Source organism: Saccostrea cucullata, unplaced genomic scaffold (assembly GCF_032062105.1).
Source record: "Saccostrea cucullata isolate Sc308-1 unplaced genomic scaffold, CSIRO_AGI_Scuc_v1 ctg4710, whole genome shotgun sequence".
NCBI lineage: Eukaryota > Metazoa > Mollusca > Bivalvia > Ostreida > Ostreidae > Saccostrea > Saccostrea cuccullata.
Window position 1 is genome coordinate 34,768 of NW_026935534.1, and position 23,606 is coordinate 58,373.

General features: G+C 36.0%; 1 protein-coding gene across 1 annotated transcript; it reads left to right on the plus strand.

Annotated features, from left to right (window-relative positions):
- Positions 1–1,795: 1,795 nt before the first annotated feature.
- LOC134243169 (multiple epidermal growth factor-like domains protein 10) lies at positions 1,796–23,289 on the plus strand (the record flags this gene model as incomplete). Its single annotated transcript, XM_062725398.1, has 11 exons — positions 1,796–1,928; positions 14,674–14,811; positions 15,266–15,547; positions 15,855–15,986; positions 16,912–17,046; positions 19,529–19,663; positions 21,122–21,256; positions 21,583–21,717; positions 21,861–21,972; positions 22,646–22,752; positions 23,120–23,289. Coding segments are annotated over exons 1-11 (1,545 nt in total), but the record flags the coding sequence as incomplete, so codon positions are not given.
- Positions 23,290–23,606: the final 317 nt, after the last annotated feature.

Consider the following 23,606-nt stretch of genomic DNA (forward strand, 5'->3'; position numbering starts at 1 on the left):
AGATTCCAAATAATAGTATTAAAGGCACAACCATTGAAGTTTTGTATTAATTTGTAGAACAAATATCATGCAGAGAAGTAGCTGTTACCTATCCATTTTCTTTATTTAAAAAATGTGTTTATTATTCATCATGTAAATTAAGATAAAAATTTAGATTATAATTAACATGTTTATTTTCCACAAGTTCATCATATTCATCAAATATATTTCCAGGATACCTGAATACAAGCCCATGCATCTGAGTACTAATTCTCTAATTAACTGAAAGTTTTTCATAACACAAGTATCTTTAATGGATGAAAACACGGCTATCTCAACTCAGTCAACTGGAATTTTGATTTTTGCAGTTTGATTCCTCATTTCACTTAATTGTTATTACAAAAGTGATAAACTAGTATTTCAATGATATTTTAATTTATTAAAATTACATTAAACTTTTATAATACTCTGTATTTTATAAAATACAGAGTATTATAAAAGTTTAATTTAATCTAGATAAATTAAAATATTATTAAAATACTAGTTTATCACTTTTGTCCGATATAAATCACTTCCAATTTCATCCAATTGTTATGAATGAGTAAAGTAGTTCACTTTCTATATCTTTAAAACAATACTTTTAGCTTTGTAGGTCTATATAATTTCCTAGGACTGTATAGTCATAATTTTCAAAAGAAAGAATGGCTTTAGATTATTGAGCTAGTAAATTGCACATATCAATTAAAAATCTCTTTCTCATATGCTTGATAAATACAAGACCAGCATTGTAAAAATTCATTGAATTTCCCAAGTTTTGATATTATAAAATTGTTAAATTTATAAAAAAAAAAAAATTGATTGAAAATGTCTGTTTTTGGTAGTAGTTTTTTTTAGTCGTTAGAACTGCTACAGAAGGCACATAAACCAAGTAACATTGTGAAAGTTTCATAAAATCTTTAAAATTAGAATTTGGATGGCTTGTTACTTCGATACTTGAGGCAGATGTAAGAGTTATTGCTCTTAGATTATACACAATCTTTAGAAAACATCTTAGAACTTCCTGACTTTCTAAAATATAATTAATTTAATAATAAAATTATAATATCTATTAATATTTGTTTTCAAAAACTACTAAAATATTAAGTGTTATCATTATTGTTGGGATTAGGAAACACTATAGTTATATGAGGATATAGGAGTTATCGTTCTTTGTTTTTTTAACTAATTATTGTAACCGGCTTCTAAAACATTTTTGTGACAAAATTTTATTCAAAATATATCTAAACAATGATAATCTATAAAGATATGTTGTTAAATATTAATAAAATATCATATTTACTGGTGGGACTCATTATTTTTCTGTGGGACTCATGTGGGACTTATTTTCCCCGTGGGACTTGTTTTAGTATGTCCCATCTACGGTGAGGTCTGGGGGTTTTAAAATTGAAATTCTCTAAAGAAAGTATTTACCACTCGATGCTATCTCATTTTTATAATGAATATATTCTTATCAATAAAAAAGATCGATGGATCTAAGAATGAATTATCTAAGAGAATCTTAGTGTCTAGTTTTTTTTTTTTTGAGCGAACAAATCTCATGATAAATGTTAAATACAAACTTCATGAATGTTGTGATGTACTAAACATGCAAAAAAGGAAAGCGTTTCTTTCTTCCTTTTAATGTTCTGTTTACCTCTTGAACTTATTATGATATTTTACTTCTCTTGTTATCTAATTAAATAAGTGAGTCATTTTTGTACTTCAAAGAAATGAGCAATCTTTAGAGAAAAAAATAGAGTTTTTCTTGGAACAACTTATCTAAATTTGATAGATGGCGCAATTGTACTTCCTGTAAATTGAGACTAAGAATGGCTTTTGTATAATAATGAATAAGAAGTGGTATATCAATATCTTAATAATTTTTGCCCATATATCCTTCTTATCTTCTGGTAAGTAACAAATTTGATAGTTTATTTAATCTGAATATCGGATGGGTCGGTTTGCCAAGGAACTGACACCAGACGAAAGTTCTCCGAGATCGAGATTGTGAACCGATGGTTTTCCTTCGTACGAATAATTTAAGTGTGTATGGGAACAAACCTTCACCGCAGTTAGAATACTTCCCATACACTTTCAGTGAGCAAATCGGAGCATACCCGCTCCGAAATGATTTTAAAGAATTCGAAATGGGTTAAGCTGAAAATACTACAAAATTCATAAAAACAAATCTTTCTGAGGTTGTTTACACATGGTTTATGCCTTTTCTCCCAAAAAATAATACATAATATGGGGCACATAATATGTGTTACGGTGTGACAGTTGGGGCGAACGCAATTAGTTGCAACTTCAAAAATATACTTGAAACGTTGATCCGCCACTTCAAATGTCAAATCGCACAAGACATCTAGACTGTGACATCACACGAGAGCTCGTCAGGGTTTATGGAAACAGCAGAGTGTCTAGTTAAAACTATAGACCTAAGGCAACAGGGTTCGACATTAACGTTAGTCCGTAAGTCTAAGACTAATAATTTTTCATTCGGACTAATAAAAGTTGTGGTTAATTAGTCCTAATGGACTAAAAAAGTTTTTTGGGAGAAAAAAAATTACCGATGTTCTCGACAACTTTCACTGGAAAACCCCATATGTATTTTTAAATTAGCTTTCTAACTTCTTGGCGGAAAGTTATTTAATTCTGAGTCAATTTGGCGTGTAATTTTAGGACTCATTTGTATGAAATTAAACATTTTAGCGATCATGATTTAGTATCACATATGATAAAGAAAGATGTTCGACATTTGGATGATGTAATGATCGTAGTTCCTGATCGTGCAATTTCAACGAATCATGGTGTAAAATATTTCATGTAAATGCTTTGTTTATTTTATAAAAGTATAAAAAGTACATTGCAATGTTAATTTTATTTATTTATATTTTTGACGGACTCATAAAATTGTCCGCAGACTGATAAAAGTAAAGAACCACTAGTCCCGCTGGACCAACGCCTAAAAATGTTAGTGTCAAACCCTGGGCAATTTTTGTCGAAAGACCTATGTACAGATTTCATTCAGAATTTCCTCTGTTCTCACACTTTAGTCTATTGAGCTCGCTATAAAGATGAAAATTTAACATTTTCCCCAGGGTTTTCGTTTATCCCTTGAAATTTACATGCCATGTTTAGAACTCTCAGGATTGTCTGTTGCTAATGCAATGAGTTAGAGTTTTCAGCCATTTTTAGCTCACCTCAACGAAGTTGGGGGGAGGTTATGTGATACCCTCGGCGTCGGCGTCGGTGTCGGTGTCGGCGTCCCAGGTTAAGGTTAAGTTTTTTGGAGCAGTTTTCTTTTTAATTACTTCTGTGTCCTATACTGATTAGACATGCATGGAAGATGGTTTTAGTGTGTTTTATTGTACCAGACAAAGTTTCAGATGCTGCAATTTCAGCAAAGGAATTACCAGGTTAATGTTTTTGGAGCAGGTTAACATTTTTGGTGCAGTTTTTGGTGTGGGTTTCATTTCCAATTAACTATAAGCCCTATGTTGCACTCTTGCATTGATGATACATCTACGGCTGCATACTACCGGGCTTGCTTCGGATGATGAATCTGACCTACATTTTCCGGTTGAGTGAACAGGTTATAGTTTTTGGTGTAGGTTTCATTTCCAAGTAACTATTAGCCCTATGTTGACCAAACTTGCATGGATGATACATCTAAGGATGCATACTACCGGGCTTGCTTCGGATGATGAATCTGACCTACCGGGTACATTTTCCGGTTGAGTGAACAGGTTAAAGTTTTTGGTGCAAGTTTCATTTCCAAGTAACTATAAGCCCTATGTTGACCAAACTTGCATGGATGATACATCTAAGGATGCATACTACCGGGCTTGCTTCGGATGCTGAATCTGACCTACATTTTCCGGTTGAGTGAACAGGTTAAAGTTTTTGGTGCAGGTTTCATTTCCAAGTACCTATAAGCCCTATGTTGACCAAACTTGCATGGATGATACATCTAAGGATGCATACTACCGGGCTTGCTTCGGATGCTGAATCTGACCTACATTTTCCGGTTGAGTGAACAGGTTAAAGTTTTTGGTGCAGGTTTCATTTCCAAGTAACTATAAGCCCTATGTTGACCAAACTTGCATGGATGATACATCTAAGGATGCATACTACCGGGCTTGCTTCGGATGCTGAATCTGACCTACATTTTCCAGTTGAGTGATTAGGTTAAAGTTTTTGGTGCAGGTTTCATTTCCAAGTAACTATAAGCCCTATGTTGACCAAACTTGCATGGATGATACATCTAAGGATGCATACTACCGGGCTTGCTTCGGATGCTGCATCTGACCTACATTTTCCGGTTGAGTGAACAGGTTAAAGTTTTTGGTGCAAGTTTCATTTCCAAGTAACTATAAGCCCTATGTTGACCAAACTTGCATGGATGATACATCTAAGGATGCATACTACCGGGCTTGCTTTGGATGCTGAATCTGACCTACATTTTCCGGTTGAGTGAACAGGTTAAAGTTTTTGGTGTAGGTTTCATTTCCAAGTAACTATAAGCCCTATGTTGACCAAACTTGCATGGATGATACATCTAAGGATGCATACTACCGGGCTTGCTTCGGATGCTGAATCTGACCTACATTTTCCGGTTGAGTGAACAGGTTAAAGTTTTTGGTGCAGGTTTCATTTCCAAGTAACTATAAGCCCTATGTTGACCAAACTTGCATGGATGATACATCTAAGGATGCATACTACCGGGCTTGCTTCGGATGCTGAATCTGACCTACATTTTCCGGTTGAGTGATTAGGTTAAAGTTTTTGGTGCAGGTTTCATTTCCAAGTAACTATAAGCCCTATGTTGACCAAACTTGCATGGATGATACATCTAAGGATGCATACTACCGGGCTTGCTTCGGATGCTGAATCTGACCTACATTTTCCGGTTGAGTGAACAGGTTAAAGTTTTTGGTGCAGGTTTCATTTCCAAGTAACTATAAGCCCTATGTTGACCAAACTTGCATGGATGATACATCTAAGGATGCACACTACCAGGCTTGCTTCGGATGCTGAATCTGACCTACATTTTCCGGTTGAGTGAATAGTTAAAAGTTTTTGGTGCAGGTTTCATTTCCAAGGAACTATGAGTTCTTTAATGACCAGTCTTGCATAGATGATACATCTAAGGATGCATACTTCCAGGCTTGCTTCGGATGCTGAATCTGACCTACTTTTTGTGGATGAGTGAAAATGTTAGTTTTGATGCATGTTTCATTTCCAATAAACTATGAGCCTTATAATGAGCAAACTTGCATGGATGATACATCTAACAGTCAGGGGCATCATGGAATCAAGTTATTTTTTAAAATATCTTGTTTAGGTTACTTCACTGCTATATGACTATACAAAGAAGTAACTCATTTGAGTTAACTCTTAAAAAGTAGAATGCCTATCAGTTTTGCTAAAAAACATCAATATGTTGAGTTTTCTGCTGATTAAAGATGATGTAAGGCTGAGAAAGTTGTAAATATATGTACTTCTTTTAATAAACTCAACAGACTTAATATCTCCTGAGAAGATACAATGATATGTATAAAATATCATGATTTTTTTAAAAGGAAAAATGATTCCATTTCATAAACATTTCAGGGGTCAATTACACATCTTCCGCCAATTTTGCCAACACTGAGACTAATTTTCTAATAATCTTTGGACATTGCTCACCAATCTCTCAGTCTTGCATTTTTTGTGCAAAGCTGTATATTTTTGTGCAAGAGCTCTAAAATGAGGTGGGTTAAGGATGAAATAACAGAAATAAGTTATGATTTGTGCAATTTCAATGTGCTAGATTGTAAAGATAGATTACTTTTCCTCTCATGAACCATCTACCAGTACTTAATAATCCAAGCACAGCATGACTAAAGCCTTTCAGATGCCAGTAGCTTCACAATAATGAGTAGTAAAGTATCAATAACTGGAATAAGTTACTGAAGAAAAGCATAATCAGGGAAAGATAACCCAAAATGTTGACATTTCATAACTTAAACAAATCATTTAAAAAATAACTTGTTTCCATGATGCCCTTGACTGTCTAAGGATGCACACTAATGGACTTGCTTCGGATGCTGTATTCGACATATATATTTTTCAGATAATAGACTAGGTTAAAGTTATGGTTGCAGGTCTATTACCAAAAACAATAAGGCTTATATAACATTGTATAAAACAAACTTGCACAAATGCTGCATCAAGAGATGAAAACTCTCAAATTTGCTTCAGATGCTGGATTTTCATTACATTTTCACGAAGAAGAATAGTTTAAATTTTTTATGTAGGTCTATTTCAAAGTATCAGATCAAAATTGCTTTTAAAAATATTTTCATTCTTGGAATGTATACTTTTTGTTGGTTAATTGTGTGACTTTGCCTTACTTAAAGACAACATTCGTTGAGGTGAGCTCTGTAATCTCTGATTACCTATGTTTTCCCTTGCTAAATTTCCAAAACATCAAATGAATTCTATCGTTATTCTATCAGTAGGACAATATCATTTTAATGATAGAATGTTCCATCAGGTATCCCCAAGCTCTAAAGTACCATCACCTTATGCATGTTAAGCTGAGAAAAGCTATCTGAAATATTGTAAATGTTTTTCCATCGCTACACTTACAAATGACCAAACCTCATTCAAACATATTTTTAACACCAATTTATAGCAATTAGCATGATTAGCCAAAAAAAAAAAACCAAAGTTATCTTGCTTAAATCATACCAAGGCGGGCATTCAAAAAGATATGAAATAGACAGCACTTGATACAATCATGATCATGATGATTACTGCTTAGTACTTTACTGTACTTATACTTGGTCATTATATGTAGGAGAATTTTTTTATGAATCTTAGTTATTATACCCGCACTTTCTAAAGAAAGTTCGGGTATATTGTTGTTACTCATGTCCGTCCGTCCGTCCGTCCGTCCGTCCGTCCGTCCGTCTGTCACACTTTTCTTCCTTGAACTCCTCTTACATTTTACACAGTAGCCTAATCATCTTTTGGGAGATGGTTGGTGGTGTCATGTAGATGTGCAGTAAGGTTTCGAAATTTTGATTTTGCCCTGGGGGGTCAAATGGGGGTCGAAAAATGATGTTTTTTATGCAAAAAGCCCCGTCTTCCCTGAACTCCTCTTACATTTTACACAGTAGCCTAATCATCTTTTGGGAGATGGTTGGTGGTGTCATGTAGATGTGCAGTAAGGTTTCGGAATTTTGATTTTGCCCCGGGGGGTCAAATGGGGGTCGAAAAATGACGTTTTTTATGCAAAAAGCCCCGTCTTCCCTGAACTCCTCTTACATTTTACACAGTAGCCTAATCATCTTTTGGGAGATGGTTGGTGGTGTCATGTAGATGTGCAGTAAGGTTTCGGAATGTTGATTTTGCCCCGGGGAGTCAAATGGGGGTCGAAAAATGATGTTTTTTATGCAAAGAGCACCGTCTTCCCTGAACTCCTCTTACATTTTACACAGTAGCCTAATCATCGTTTGGGAGATGGTTGGTGGTGTCCTGTAGATGTGCAGTAAGGTTTCGGAATTTTGATTTTGCCCCGGGGGGTCAAATGGGGGTCGAAAAATGATGTTTTTTATGCAAAAAGCCCTGTCTTCCCTGAACTCCTCTTACATTTTACACAGTAGCCTAATCATCTTTTGGGAGATGGTTGGTGGTGTCATGTAGATGTGCAGTAAGGTTTCAGAATTTTGATTTTGCCCCGGGGAGTCAAATGGGGGTCGAAAAATGACGTTTTTTATGCAAAAAGCCCCGTCTTCCCTGAACTCCTCTTACATTTTACAAAGTAGCCTAATCATCTTTTGGGAGATGGTTGGTGGTGTCATGTAGATGTGCAGTAAGGTTTTAGAATGTTGATTTTGCCCCGGGGGGAGTACAGTGGACCCTCATTTATCCGGACGCTTTGGTTCCCAGTCCATTTGTCCGGATATGTGAAGCATCCGGATATCTGAATCACCAGTTAAACAAGACAAAATAGCATTTAAAAATTTCGTTCCAATGAAAAATCGTCCGGATACTGAAGCATCTGGATATCTGGCGTCCGGATATCTGAAGGTCCACTGTAATGGTGTCGAAAAATGATATTTTAAAAAGTGAGGTCAAGGTCAAAGGAAAATTCAAGGTCAAAATATGTTGACGTATTAATAGCTCTTAGCAGTTTGTATCAGCATATGACGTTTGATAAATATATCTTGAATTGTTTATTCAAAACTGGTCTAGAAATTAATTTTAGAAAAGTAAGGTCAAGGTCACAGGAAAGGTCAAGGTAAAAAAGTGTGAAGCATCGTAAAGCTTACATCAGTATGTATCATCATGTGAAGTTTCATTACACAACTTGAATGGTTTCTTTGAAATAAAGCTAAACACTAATTTAAAGAAAAGTTATGTGAAGGTCAAAGGAAAAGTCAAAGTCAAAAAATATTGCTGCAGTTGGATATTTACTTCAGTATGCATCAACATATGAACTTTGATAAAAATATCTAGAAAGTTTCTTTGAGCCCGATGGAAAGACAGATGGAAGGGTGGAGGACGGACATGACAAAAACTATACATGTATTCCTAATCATGGTGTGGCATAAAAAACTTGAATCTACATTATATGAGCATGTTTCCATCTATCAAGATTATACAAGCAAATTCAAAGAATTGTGGTCCTCTGCTTTCTGTGTTTTAGTGAATGAGATACCATAATTTATGGCAGATTGTGTGTCAAATATGCACCCCTATCATATATCAATTTTTGAAAATTGGGTCAAAGGGGAAAAATCATAGCATGCTCTGAAACATTTTGTTGCAGGTAATGTACATGTCAAATATGAAAGTCCTATCTCTTTTGAATCAAAAGTTGTATATACAATATAATATTTTTGAAAAGTAGGTTAAACTTCTAGGTCAAGGTCATAGAGTCAAAAGTCATGATATATTTAGAAAAGTCTTTTCACATGTAATAAACATGTATAATTTGAATGCCCTTTCTTTTCTCTTTCAAAATGATCAATTTAAAATGTTATTTTTTGGAAAGTAGGTAAAACTTTAAGGTCAAGGTCTCACTTGGGTTAAAAAATCATAGTATATTTAGAAAGTTTTGTGGTAATGTGCATGTGAAATATGAAAGCACTATCTCTTATCATTCAAAAGTTATGACCAAGGTTAAATTTATTGTGACAGATGCACATACTAGCTGTCAATAAGATGGACAGACTGACAGACAAATGAGATTTAGTGTCCCCTCTCTTTCCCCAAAATGGGGGACAAGAATATGCCCTTACTGTTCTTGAGAAGAAGATTTATGATGGAAAAAATCCCCTGCATATTTCTTAACGCAAATTAATATTGTGTTCTTATGTCATTTTGTTTGTTGTTAAACATCCCTCTCAGGAATTTTTCACTCATATGGAGACACCACCATTTGAAAAATAATGAGGACAAGTTAGATTTGAGGTCAACATTCATTTTAGGAGTTTTCAACCATTAAGACGTAAAGAAATATTAACCCGATCCTTCCCCTCACCCCTTCCCAGACCCCTGTTTGTTCATGTATGCAAAAAAAAAAAATGTTTATACAAATAGTTTAATGTGGTCCATCTCTGAATGATTCTCATTCCTAATTCTAGGAAGATATGTTGACACAAATTCATGAATAAAATGTCAAGTAATCTTATCATTGATGCGCTTTTATTTAATTTACTGCAGTCATATTGTGAACATTTCCAGCTCATTAGGAGAGTGGGGATGACCTCTAGGGGTTCATAACCTTTATACCATTAAATTTACATAACATAATAACACAATATTATGTATAGTCAAATGGATAAAGTTTCCTACTATTTAGGAGTAACATGATCATTTGTCATTACAGGGACAGGGAAATGGATTGGGAGATCGCCCCCTCAACACCCCCCCCCCCCTCCCTTTCCCCCGGAATTTGCAGGACTATAATATGTACTGGAGGAAATAAAAAATGACTTTGGATGCCGTAAGTGTCCCTCCACCCAAGAAAACAGACCAAACCATAATTTCTTTTTATTTCTTGCTTCTCAGGAAATTCTGGTCTGGAACCCCCCCCCCTACCCCCCCCCCCCCCCCCCCCGTCCCTCCAAGAAAAAAAAAATTCTGGATCTTGTAACTGAATGTAACGTTGATAACGGGGGATAACTCTTCAGAATGTGAAATTCGTCTATTGTAGCATCGGATGACCTTTGATCCTTTAAACTTTAACCTAACCGTTTGCATTTCAGACTATTTTACCCAAATCTATACCAAAACTTGTACTTACCGATTGTTATTATTTAGGCCCTGTCATCTTCATGAAATATAATCCAGTTAAAACACAAAATGAAATAATTCCTACCGACATATATGCAAATATGCACACTAGTATCCTACTGCACGTGCAGTGAAATCTAAAATGATAATGCCAATGGTAAAACTAGTACTTAAGTTGGGTACGTGACGCAAGCCCAATGTGATGCAGGTGTTCAGATACATGTATAGTGCAAGAACAAATTGAAAATTATCATTTACAAAAGATGTTTTATTTTAGCTTTGCAATCTAGGCCTATTTGCAAAAACAGACAAATAAGGTGTGTTTGTGTGTGTGTGTTGATGGGAGACGGGTGGGGGTTGACTATTAAATTGATTGTGTATATGGCAGCTTTCAAGAAGTTTCTGCCTAATCAAATATAAATAAACTTTGCACATATTGAAAAATTCATCAAAAACGCTTTACACTAATTTGAATAATATTATTTGTTGTTAATCTATATGAGAAAATAGATTTAAAAAGTTCCAATTATGTGCCAAAAATCCCCCCCCCCCCCTTTTATCAAACCTAATTTACATCATTAATTTAATTCTGTAGTTTAATTTCCGACTGGTAATGAATTAAGAATATGAAATACCTATCAACTGGAGGCCCATGGGTCACATGGTCACTAGCTGCAGGTCTGTAGCGTTATGGTTTTATATATTAGTCTTTGACTGCAGATCCTGTAATGCAAAAAAGGTGCAATTTACGGCGCAATATTTTTTGCGCACTTCTGGGGAGAATTTCTCCACTTTCCAGCATCGGTCAATTTACTACCTTTCACTCCCTAATTCTAGGCACATTATTTAATCAATCTGTGTATTTTATCCATCTCCCAACCCTTTATAGTCGTCTCTACTCGAGATAAACTCGCTTGATTAAAATTATTTGTTAGATTGCTGAAAATTCACATCAAGCGAGTTTATTGCCTGTAGAGATTACTATAAATGACTGGGAGGTGGACAAAATATACATATTGGCCAGAGAATGTGTCTAAAATTAGGGAGTGAAAGGTAGTTGATTGCCTAATGCTAGAAAGTGGAGAAATTCTGCCCAAAAGTGCTCAAAAAATATTGCGCGTAAATTGCACCTTTTTTGCATATGGGGATCTGTAGCGTTATGATCAAAGACAAATATATAAAACCAGATCTGCAGCTACATGGTCACCTGAGCATAATATGCTAAATTTGATGAATACATGTATTTTGTAAATTATTGAATTATATTGACTTTTCATTGGCGGATCCAGAGGGGGGGTCCGGGGGTTGGAACCCCCCCCCTTTATTTTTTGCCAAGTGGAGAGAGAGAGAGAGGATAAAAAGTTTTCTTAGATTATATATTTATAAGTCTTATTTATTGAATAGATAGATTCTCACACATTTAGTTTCCTCCAATCACCTTCTCTATTATATTTTTTATGAGAGAATGGTTGCATTTGATATTAGATTCCCGCGATCTTTGGCTGTGTTTGCTAAATATGTACCGTTTTTATCATATCTTGATCAATTGAACGAACTAACATGTAACTCTTTGTTTTAAAGCCCACCCGCACCCCACCCCAAAAAGGTTTTTCAAATTCTTAAAGAAAATTCTTTATAATCTTCAACAGTGAAACGAATCCATTCAATTTTAAGGCTTCCGTAATTTTTGATTTTTTTTTTTTTGCTTTGTTTTTATTTTGTTCGGAATGGGGGTACGCGTTTTTTTTGAAAGACATAAAACATAGATAGTATTTACCACAACCTTAGATCTTTCCATACAAGTCTGTGAATCTTTGCTTGAGAATATGTAGGGGGGGTTAGAGGGGCATAACCCTGGAACCCCCCCTTTCAAAAATTGCTGGATCCGCCCCTGCTTTTTCCTTGGTAAAGCCCAATATGAAGAAGTGTGCATTTAGAGGCAAACACCTTAGTGCGGGTATTACTGTCTCATGACAGCATCTAGTTGCTTATAATATTGTAATTTTGACTCAGATGACACAAAGGTGTAGCTTAAAATAATCTTTCCAGTAAGCATTTTTAGCTCTTCTGAGCCAAAGACTCAAAGAACTAATGCTATGGTCATTTGTGCGGTGTGCGTTAACTTTTTAGAATATGGGCCATAACTCAAGAACCCCTTGGCCAATCAGTGTCAAATTTGTCACAGGGTATCCTTGCCCCAAGGGCTACCATTTATACTAATATAAGGGTTGGGACCCTAAAACAAGGGGAGATAATCAGGAAAACAAAACCAAAAGTACTGGTTGCTAAAAAATCTTCTTCTCCAGAACCACCAGGCAGATTTTCACCAAACTTACATACAAGGATCAGGATATGTTGAAGATAAAAAATTGTTCAAGGCATGACCCTGGGGCAAAGGGCGTGGTCTCAAGGTCACTTCAAAGTTGACCTAAATTTACAATTAATAAAAATGTTTATATTTTGCTTACTATAAGGACTAGGATCATCAAATCTTGCAAGTTGATGCATCTTAGGACTTCACATCATGTTAATTCAAAAGTAGGTCACGGTGACCTACTTTTTTAATTTTGCGGGCATTTGTTTTCAAATTGATTTGAAGGCATATTTTGGACACTTTAAGGCCTATGATCATCAAACTTTGTCAGTTGATGCATCTTGGGTCCTTGAACAACGTCAACTTAAAAGTAGGTCACTGTGACCTACTTTTTGAACTTTATAACTTATCCTTTTTAAAACATTTAATCCCATTATTTCAGACACTGAGAGGGTTAGAATCATCAAATCTTGTAAGTTGCTGCATCTTGGGATCTTAAAACATTTTTATGAGAAAATAGGTCACTGTGCCTACTTTTAGAAATTTGCAGGCATTTGTTTTCAAATTGTTTAAAAGGCATATTTTGATTACCTTCAGACCTATGAACATCAAACTTAGTCAGCAGATGCATCTTGGGACTTTGAAAAATGTCGACCAAAATGTAGGTCACGGTGACCTACTTACGACATTTTATGGCTATATTTAAGTATCTTTGGTATTTATTGGCTTAAAATCATCAAACTTTGTGAGTTGATGCATCTTGGGTTTTCGGAGAGTGACGACCAAAAAGTAGGTCATGGTGACCTACTTTTGACATTTTATGGCTATATTTAAGTATCTCCGGTACTTATTTGCTTAGAATCATCAAACTTTGTTAGTTGATGCCTCTTGGGTTTTCGGAGAATGTCGACCAAAAAGTAGGTCACAGTGACCTACTTTTGACATTTTATGGCTACATTTATGTATCTTTAGTACTTATCGGTTTAGAATCATCAAACTTTGTTAGTTGATGCCTATTGGGTTTTCAGAGAATGTCGACTAAAAAGTAGGTCACAGTGACCTACGTTTGAATATCTCAGGTATTTATTGGCTTAGAATTATCAAACTTGGTCAGCAGATGCATCTTGGGACTCTGAAAATTGTCAACCAAAATGTAGGTCATGATGACCTACTTTTGACATTTTATGGCTATATTTCAGTATCTCCGGTACTTATTGGCTTAGAATCATCAAACTTTCTCAGTTGATGCATCTTGGGTTTTCGGAGAATGTTGAAAAAAAAAGTAGGTCACGGTGACCTACTTTTGACATTTTATGGCTTTATTCAAGTATCTCTAGTACTTATCAGTTTAGAATCATCAAGCTTTGTTAGTTGATGCCTCTTGGGTTTTCAGAGAATGTCGACCAAAAAGTAGGTCACGGTGACCTACTTTTGAATATCTCAGGTATTTATTGGCTTAGAATTATCAAACTTAGTCAGCAGATGCATCTTGGGACTCTGAAAAATGTCAACTAAAATGTGGGTCACGATGACCTACGTTAGACATTTTATGGCTATATTTAAGTATCTTAGGTATTTATCGGCTTAGAATAATGAAACTTTGTCAGTTGATGCATTTTGGGTTTTCCAACAATGTAGACCAAAAAGTAGGTTAAGGTGACCTTCTTTTGAATATCTCAAATACTTATTGGCTTAGAATCTTCAATCTTAGTTTGTCTATTAATGCATCTTGAGTCCTCGGAAAAATTCAATCTTAAAGTAGGTCACTGTGACCTACTCATGGTTTTTTATAGCTTTATTGAAATATCTTCAGTCCTAATTGGCTAAGAATCATCAAACTTTGTCAGTTGATGCAACTTGGGTCTTAGGATACTTAGGATTAGAGGCTTCAAATTCAAGTGATAGGTTGTACAATTTATCAGAAGAGCGATTCAAGGCCCCTGGGCCTCTTGTAATTCACAAGTTAGCTATTAACATGATTAAAAACTAATTTTCCAAAGTCAGATTAACTTGTATTTTTTAAGTTAATTTTGTTTTTTATTTTTCAGTGCCTGTTTGTGAGTCTGGTACATTTGGATGGCATTGTAAGTTTCTGTGTCATTGTGCCGAGGGCAGCTGTGACCCAGTCACCGGGGCCTGTCCCTCAGGATGTAAACAGAACCGCTACGGCCCTGGATGTCAGCTCTGTAAGTAAAAGACAATAGTGATTCCAGTGAAAAAACAGTCATGAAAAAAAGTACCATCCCCACCCCTAAAAAATTAATACTCCATAAGAAATTGTTAGCATATTGAACATTCAAAATCATAGTTGCTTAGCATGTATAGGCATGCGATGTATTTTATATGATAATAAGAAAAAGAATTTCAAGATGTCATAGATATGATACACATTGGAAGTGAATACAGATATTATTTTTTTTGTTTTTACAACAGTTACAACAAATGTAAATCTGAAAGTTGCTGTTCTCATCTGCTTATGTAATTTTGCGAGTAATTAAAAAAAAAATTGAACTTAAGTATCTTAAGCAATTCAGCAGAAAGTCAAAACATTTATTCTGAATAGGTAGGTTTTGAATTTGAGACAAAAATAAGGAAAATTGAATTATATTTTTCATTTAATACCTGATTTGGTTTTGCCAGTATCGGTTTTCCGTTACTCGTCGGAGGCTCATGGATATCAGGGGAACACAGACAGAACTGGTGATGGAGAGAAATGTGTTCCATGGAACAACACCATATTTATCAAAATGTATGGATTGAAATCATCAGATTTTCCCGATCAGGCAATCCCTGGTGCCGTTTGTCGAAATCCACTGAACTTCAAAATAAGAAGTGAGGCATTGGAAGGCAAAGGACCATGGTGCTTCACCAACTTCATGGAAAAAAATGAATATTTCGGGTCATGTAATATTCCATTAAGAGGTAAGTTTAGGCTAGGGAGTCATGTGATATTCCAATGGGGGGTTTTAATAGGCATATGACATTTTACTTAGACAATAACCATTTGATTGTCTTACATGCAATTCCATGAGATTAACCAAAGTATATTTACCATATGAAATTTTTAACCATATGATATTCTTCTTATACATACAGTGCATATAATGAAGATCATGTATAAGTCACTCAGATTGCAGAAATAGGTTATATCATTGTAATAATTGTTAAAAGCTTACTTCAGGAGCTTCAGGGAGATGTTTACTGGTATGTATGTAATGTATTGTTGTAGGTTGTGATTCTGGAAGGTTTGGTGAGATGTGTGAGTTCGAGTGTCATTGTAAGAATGAGGACTCGTGTACTCGTCTAGGGACTTGTCCATTGGGATGTCATCCTGGATGGCTCAATACAACCTGTCAAACACGTAAGTCACATCCAAACTGACTCAATACAACCTGTCAAACACGTAAGTCACTTAGACTCAATACAACCTGTCATACACGTAAGTCACTTAGACTCAATACAACCTGTCAAACACGTAAGTCACTTAGACTCAATACAACCTGTCAAACACGTAAGTCACTTAGACTCAGTACAACCTGTGAAACACGTCAGTCATAAAGTCCTTTCTGGTATTTCATGAATGCACAAAGCTGTGAAATGTGTTCCCTTATTGACACTCTGAAATTCAGACTTATCAGTGATGAATAACTTTGTTCTATGAAGATCAATTATACATGTCAGAGTATAATGTACTGTTATTCAAGAAGGATATTCAAATGTGTTCTTGTGAAATGCATGTATAAAATGTTCGTCAAGTCTATTGTGTATCATTTATAGCTCACTTCGACGAAGTCGAGATGAGTTTATGCTATACATCCGGCGTTGGTGTTGGCATCAGTGCGGCATCCCAGGTTAAAGTTTTAGAAGCAGGTCTTTTCCCAAGTAACTATAAGCCCTACCTGAACCAAACTTGCATGGATGATGCATCTAGGGATGGACACTACCAGACTTGCTTAGGATACTGGATCTGACCTATATTTTCCAAACAAGAGACCATGTTAAATTTTTGGGAACAGATCAATCCCAATGAACTTGAAGTCCTTGATATCTGCAGTATTAACAAAGATATGAATATTTGTTTACACTACACATGTGTAGAAATGTGTATATGCCATGTAAGGGGTTAGACACAACTTGCAAGAATATTGTTGTCAGGATAAATACTAACTATTAAGAAAATATGATGTGAGATTTGCATTACTTACACTGATAACATTCGTCGAGGTGAGCTTCGTAATCTTTGAGTACCTATCTTTATCAATCATGCACATCTTGTTACACGACAGCTTGTGAGCCCGGTAACTATGGAGATGGTTGTGTGTCCAAGTGTGGAAACTGTAAATCGGGACCGTGTGATTTTGAGTCGGGGGACTGTGATGGAGAGTGTTCAGCAGGCTGGAAGGGGAAACTGTGTAAAACTGGTAAGTGGGGGAATTAATGAGGTACAGAGAAGGGGAAACTGTGTAAAACTGGTAAGTGGGGGATTTAATGAGGTACAGAGAAGGGGAAACTGTGTAAAACTGGTAAATGTGGGATTTACTGAGGTACAGAGAAGGGGAAACTGTGTAAAACTGGTAAATGTGGGATTTAATGGGGTACAGAGAAGGGGAAACTGTGTAAAACTGGTAAGTCGGGGATTTAATGGGGTACAGAGAAGGGGAAACTGTGTAAAACTGGTAAATGTGGGATTTAATGAGGTACAGAGAAGGGGAAACTGTGTAAAACTGGTAAATGTGGGATTTAATGGGGTACAGAGAAGGGGGAAACTGTGTAAAACTGGTAAGTGGGGGATTTAATGAGGTACAGAGAAGGGGAAACTGTGTAAAACTGGTAAGTGGGGGATTTAATGAGGTACAGAGAAGGGGAAACTGTGTAAAACTGGTAAGTGGGGGATTTAATGAGGTACAAAGAAGGGGAAACTGTGTAAAACTGGTAAGTGGGGGATATAATGAGGTACAGAGAAGGGGAAACTGTGTAAAACTGGTAAGTCGGGGATTTAATGAGGTACACAGAAGGGGAAACTGTGTAAAACTGGCAAGTGGGGGATTTAATGAGGTACAGAGAAGGGGAAACTTTGTAAAACTGGTAAGTTGGGGATTTAATGAGGTACAAAGAAGGGGAAACTGTGTAAAACAGGTAAGTGGGGGATTTAATGAGGTACAGAGAAGGGGAAACTGTGTAAAACTGGTAAGTGGGGGATTTAATGAGGTACAGAGAAGGGGAAACTGTGTAAAACTGGTAAGTGTGGGATTTAATGAGGTACAGAGAAGGGGAAACTGTGTAAAACTGGTAAGTGGGGGATTTAATGAGGTACAGAGAAGGGGAAACTGTGTAAAACTGGTAAGTCGGGGATTTAATGAGGTACAGAGAAGGGGAAACTGTGTAAAACTGGTAAGTCGGGGATTTAATTAGGTACAGAGAAGGGGAAACTGTGTAAAACTGGTAAGTGTGGGATTTAATGAGGTACAGAGAAGGGGAAACTGTGTAAAACTGGTAAGTGGGGATTTAATGAGGTACAGAGAAGGGGAAACTGTGTAAAACGGGTAAGTGGGGGATTCAATGTGGTACAAGGGAGGGGAAACTGTGTAAAACTGGTAAGTGTGGGATTTAATGAGGTACAGAGAAGGGGAAACTGTGTAAAACTGGTAAGTCGGGGATTTAATGAGGTACAGAGAAGGGGAAACTGTGTAAAACTGGTAAATGTGGGATTTAATGAGGTACAGAGAAGGGGAAACTGTGTAAAACTGGTAAGTCGGGGATTTAATGAGGTACAGAGAAGGGGAAACTGTAAAACTGGTAAATGTGGGATTTAATGAGGTACAGAGAAGGGGAAACTGTGTAAAACTGGTAAGTCGGGGATTTAATGAGGTACAGAGAAGGGGAAACTGTGTAAAACGGGTAAGTGGGGGATTCAATGTGGTACAAGGGAGGGGAAACTGTGTAAAACTGGTAAGTGTGGGATTTAATGAGGTACAGAGAAGGGGAAACTGTGTAAAACTGGTAAGTCGGGGATTTAATGAGGTACAGAGAAGGGGAAACTGTGTAAAACTGGTAAATGTGGGATTTAATGAGGTACAGAGAAGGGGAAACTGTGTAAAACTGGTAAGTCGGGGATTTAATGAGGTACAGAGAAGGGGAAACTGTGTAAAACTGGTAAGTGGGGGATTTAATGAGGTACAAGGGAGGGAAAACTGTGTAAAACTGGTAAGTGGGGGATTTAATGTGGTACAGGGAAGGGGAAACTGTGTAAAACTGGTAAGTGGGGGATTTAATGAGGTACAGAGAAGGGGAAACTGTGTAAAACTGGTAAGTGGGGGATTTAATGAGGTACAAAGAAGGGGAAACTGTGTAAAACTGGTAAGAGGGGGATATAATGTGTGTAAAACTGGTAATTGGTGGGATTTAATGAGGAACAAGGGAGGGGAAACTGTGTAAAACTGGTAAGTAGGGGATTTAATGAGGTACAAGGGAGGGAAAACTGTGTAAAACTGGTAAGTGGGGGATTTAATATGGTACAGGGAAGGGGAAACTGTGTAAAACTGGTAAGTGGGGGATTTAATGAGGTACAGGGAAGGGGAAACTGTGTAAAACTGGTAAGTGGGGGATTTAATGAGGTACAGGAAGGGGAAACTAAGTAAAACTGGTAAGTGGGGGATTTAATGAGGTACAGAGAAGGGGAAACTGTGTAAAACATGTAAGTGGGGATTTATTGAGGTTTAGGAAAGGGGAAACTGTGTAAACAGGTAAGTGGGGAATCATATGAGGTACAGGTAAGGGGAACAAATGCAGATCTAATGAGAAATTGTTTGTGGGTTTGTTGTTTATGTACAGTTTATTATGTAGGCTGTGCTGATGGAGGGTTTGTGTGAATTGTTTGTGTTTTATGTACGGTTTGTTTTGTAGGCTGTGCTGATGGAGAGTATGGGGAGAATTGTTTGGAGACCTGTGGGGCGTGTCGCCGACCTCCATGTGACCTCCGGACCGGTCAGTGTGCGGGGGGATGTCTGGACGGCTACACAGGAATTCTCTGTAAAACAGGTCAGTACTAGTATAACATTATATTTATACCCCCGCTCCGAAGGAGAGGGGGGTATACTGTTTTGCCCTTGTGTGTCTGTCCGTCTGTCTGTCCGTCCGTAACAAATTTTTTTGTCGCAGTTTTCTCAGAAACTACTCATCGTAGATGCTTGAAATTTTAACACAATCTCCTCTGAGGCATGCCATATGGTGGGATACATTTTCGCTCAAATCCGATATTAACTTCCTGTTTGTCTGTGTGTTTGTCCGTTTCATACATAACAAATCTTTGTCGCAGTTTTCTCATTAGTTATTCATAGCGGATGCTTGAAATTTTATTTTACTCTTTGTTGAGGCATGCTATTATGGTGGGATTAATTTTGATATAATTAATCTGCATGTCATCTTCATATTTTTCTGTGCAGCTGCCTGTAATTGAATTTTATGTATATTAATATGATAGTGCTTATTTACATCAGGGATGGGGTAATTGAATAAAGTAATTGTAATTGAACGTAATTAATTACATTTTTCAAAGTAATTGGAAGTAATTTGTATTTGAGCTTGCCTTCAATTACAGGTAATTGAATGTATTTAAATACATTTCAAAAATGTCATGTATTTTCAATTACTTTTCAATTACATTTCAATTACTTTTTTCAAAATGAAAGTCTATAAAATTTTTGTTTACTGATACATAATTTTTATTCTGGTAAGTTTATACTTAGTACCTATTCCCACTTTTAAAAATTTCAATTCTACCTATTGCCAATTGCAAATAACAATGATTGTTAAGATAGTTAATATGTTTTTACAGTTATTAGACTAACTACACCCCTTTTTAGATTTACCTATATTCTATTCATTTTAAGATAGAAAATTATGGATTTGTGAGAAATATCTATTTCTTTCAAAAATATGGATTTGAGAAAGTAACAAAATTGATCTTGCCATACACCATACTGGTGTAGCATGGGCTTGTGTTTGTACAATAATTAAATGTCTTATAATTTTAATTGTTTAAATTGTTTATACAGTGTGTCACACTGCCCCAGGCATTTGGTAAAGGTCTAATTTTGTACAGGTGTGAGCCCCTCTCATTCCAAAGAACAAAAAAATGAAAAAAAAAGTTCACTATAGAAAATTTAAATAATTTTTTTTTTAAATAAAACTCAAGTAATTGAAATGTATTTAATTACATTTGTCAAAGTAATTGAAAGTAATTAATTACATTTTAAAAAATCAATGTAATTGTAATTGCAAGTAACTGACAAAATTATCAATGTATTTGAAAGTAATTAATTACATTTCAAAGTAATTGACCCCAAGCCTGATTTACATCAGAGCGGGGGTATTACTAGTGAGCATTGGCTCACAGATTTCTTGTTATATTTAATGTTTTCATGTCCTATTGTTGTCACATTACAATGTTGTTTTTTTTGTGAAAGATAAATCCTATATTTAACATGACATTTACAGAATGTGAAGCTGGATATTTTGGGACCAACTGTAGCAGGACATGTGGCCAATGTATGACAGGAAGCTGCCATTTTGTGACAGGGGTGTGCTCAGGTGGATGTAAGCCTGGTTGGCAGGGGTTCGAATGCCTGGAAGGTAAGGATCCAAACATTTCAGTGGTGGTAGGTGTGGTGTGGGATTCTGTGCTTTATTGATCTGAAGTTATGACAGCAGAGTAACTCTTAGATTTTAGTTTTCACGAAATAATTTAATTTTGTCTTTCTTATAGGTAATTTCATTCCAAGCCATCTGGATTTTTTAGTCAAAGCTCAATTCATTTACTTTAGATAATTTATAATTTTATAATCCTCAAAGGCTTGAATTAAAATAGTTCTTATATTCACAATTGCTCTTTCAATTCCTGAACCTCTTGAAGAGCTTTTCCCTTAGAGAGGTGTTGATTCTGTTTTTTTAATTGGCAGCTTGTGATGACTTTACGTTTGGAGAGAACTGTTCCAGTAAGTGTGGGGCGTGTCGCGGTATGACCCCCTGTGATAAGGAGACCGGGCTTTGTACTGGGGGGTGTGAGGAGGGATTTACTGGGGACCTGTGTATAGGTGAGTTGTAGTGGTGAAAGAATAAATAAACTGCTCACTATGAACTCTAGAATAATCTACCTTTATAGACATTGCCTAAGTGTTGATTGATTTGTGCAGTCAGGACATATGATGATAATTAAACATTTTATCCGAATTTAAAGATTTGGTCCCGGTGGAGTTATCAGACAACACATCGATGGGGAGTGTCATTGGAGGGGTGGTGGCAGTACTGGTCATTATAGCCATCATCGTAATCACCGTCATCGTCATCAGGTAGGGGTCATCTCTAGAGGTGGTTATATTATTACAGCTGTCATCGTAGTCATTATCATTGTCATCAGGTAGGTGTCATCTCCAGAGGTGGTTATATTATTACAGCTGTCATCGTAGTCATTATCATCGTCATCAGGTAGGTGTCATCTCTAGAGGTGGTTATATTATTATAGCCATCATCGTGATCACCGTCATCGTCATCAGGTAGGTTTCATCTCCAGAGGGGGTTATATTATTATAGCCGTCATTGTAAACTTTCTCATCATCATCAGGTAGGGGTCATCTCCAGAGGTGGTTATATTATTATAGCTGTCATTGTGATCACCGTCATCGTCATCAGGTAGGTGTCATCTCTGGAGGGGGTTATATTATTATAGCCATCATTGTAATCGTCGTTATCATCATCAGGTGGGTTAAATACATTGGCGAGATGAATTACTTTTGACAAATTTTACAAGGCACGCAGGAAATATTACTTTTATCAATAGGATTTTCACTGGAGGATACTAGTACAAGTCCTGCTGTCCCCACAGAGTTTTATTTTCTTAAGGATTGTGTACTATTTTAAAATTTTAAGTTCAGCAGTAAAGATTTAAAATTTGAAATTTACGTTTTTTACATACATGTACATAAATCTATCATGGTTTTATTGCACTATTACATTATTTTACAGACGTAGAAAGTTACAGACTCTAACGTTTGGTAAAAAAGGACAAGATGAAGAGAAGCGACCTGTGGAACTAACGCAGAGTAAAGAAACGGATCAGCTGATCGCTAATGGTAGGCAGTTAACTGTAATACTGTGAAATCACTTATTTTCATAGGGGTTAATATTCGTAGATTTCAAGGTATGTGGAGACCTATGAATTTATAACCACCATTGAAATGCAACTTTTGACATATATTTCTACTAAACAATTATTTCACCATGAAATCAAATCCAAATGAACAAATACATTTTCCTCAAACCAGGAAAATTTGATCCCTCAAAAATATGTGATTTCACATTATTATTGCTCTCTAAATGTAGTTTTCTGGTCTATAAGCTAGGACAGAAAGTAACACACTTTATTATTTGAATGAAGGAGAGACTTAAAGGCATGCCTATATGTCAGTGATTTAATTACATATTAATTTTATTAACCAGAATCCTCTATGTCTGATCCCCATGACGACACAGATCCCAACCTGAATGAACCAATTTATGCCAACGTCAACACCAAGAAACAGAGCAGTCCTATCAAAGTGGCCGACCTGTTTGATTACATCCGAGAAAACAAGAAAAACGAGTGTGAAGGATTCAAAAAAGAGTTCAACGTAAGACAGAGATTTAAGTTGATCACCTTAAAGAAAATATATTTATACTGCAATGTTTTGAAAAATTTTCTTTAAAATTCCTGTCCTTGATAGATTGGAAAATGATATTTTAATTCGCCATCATAGAAATTTTTTTATTCAAACAATCATGTAGAAGTTAAAATAGAGAGATTGAGATTTCAAACGTGTAAGTGTACGTCTCGTAGGGGAATAACCTAAATTTTGTGTGTATAACGTCATCAATTTTAGTGACGTCAAGATTGCTACATGTTCGTAAAATTTGCAGAATGGAATCTACACGTATGTGAAAACGTGTA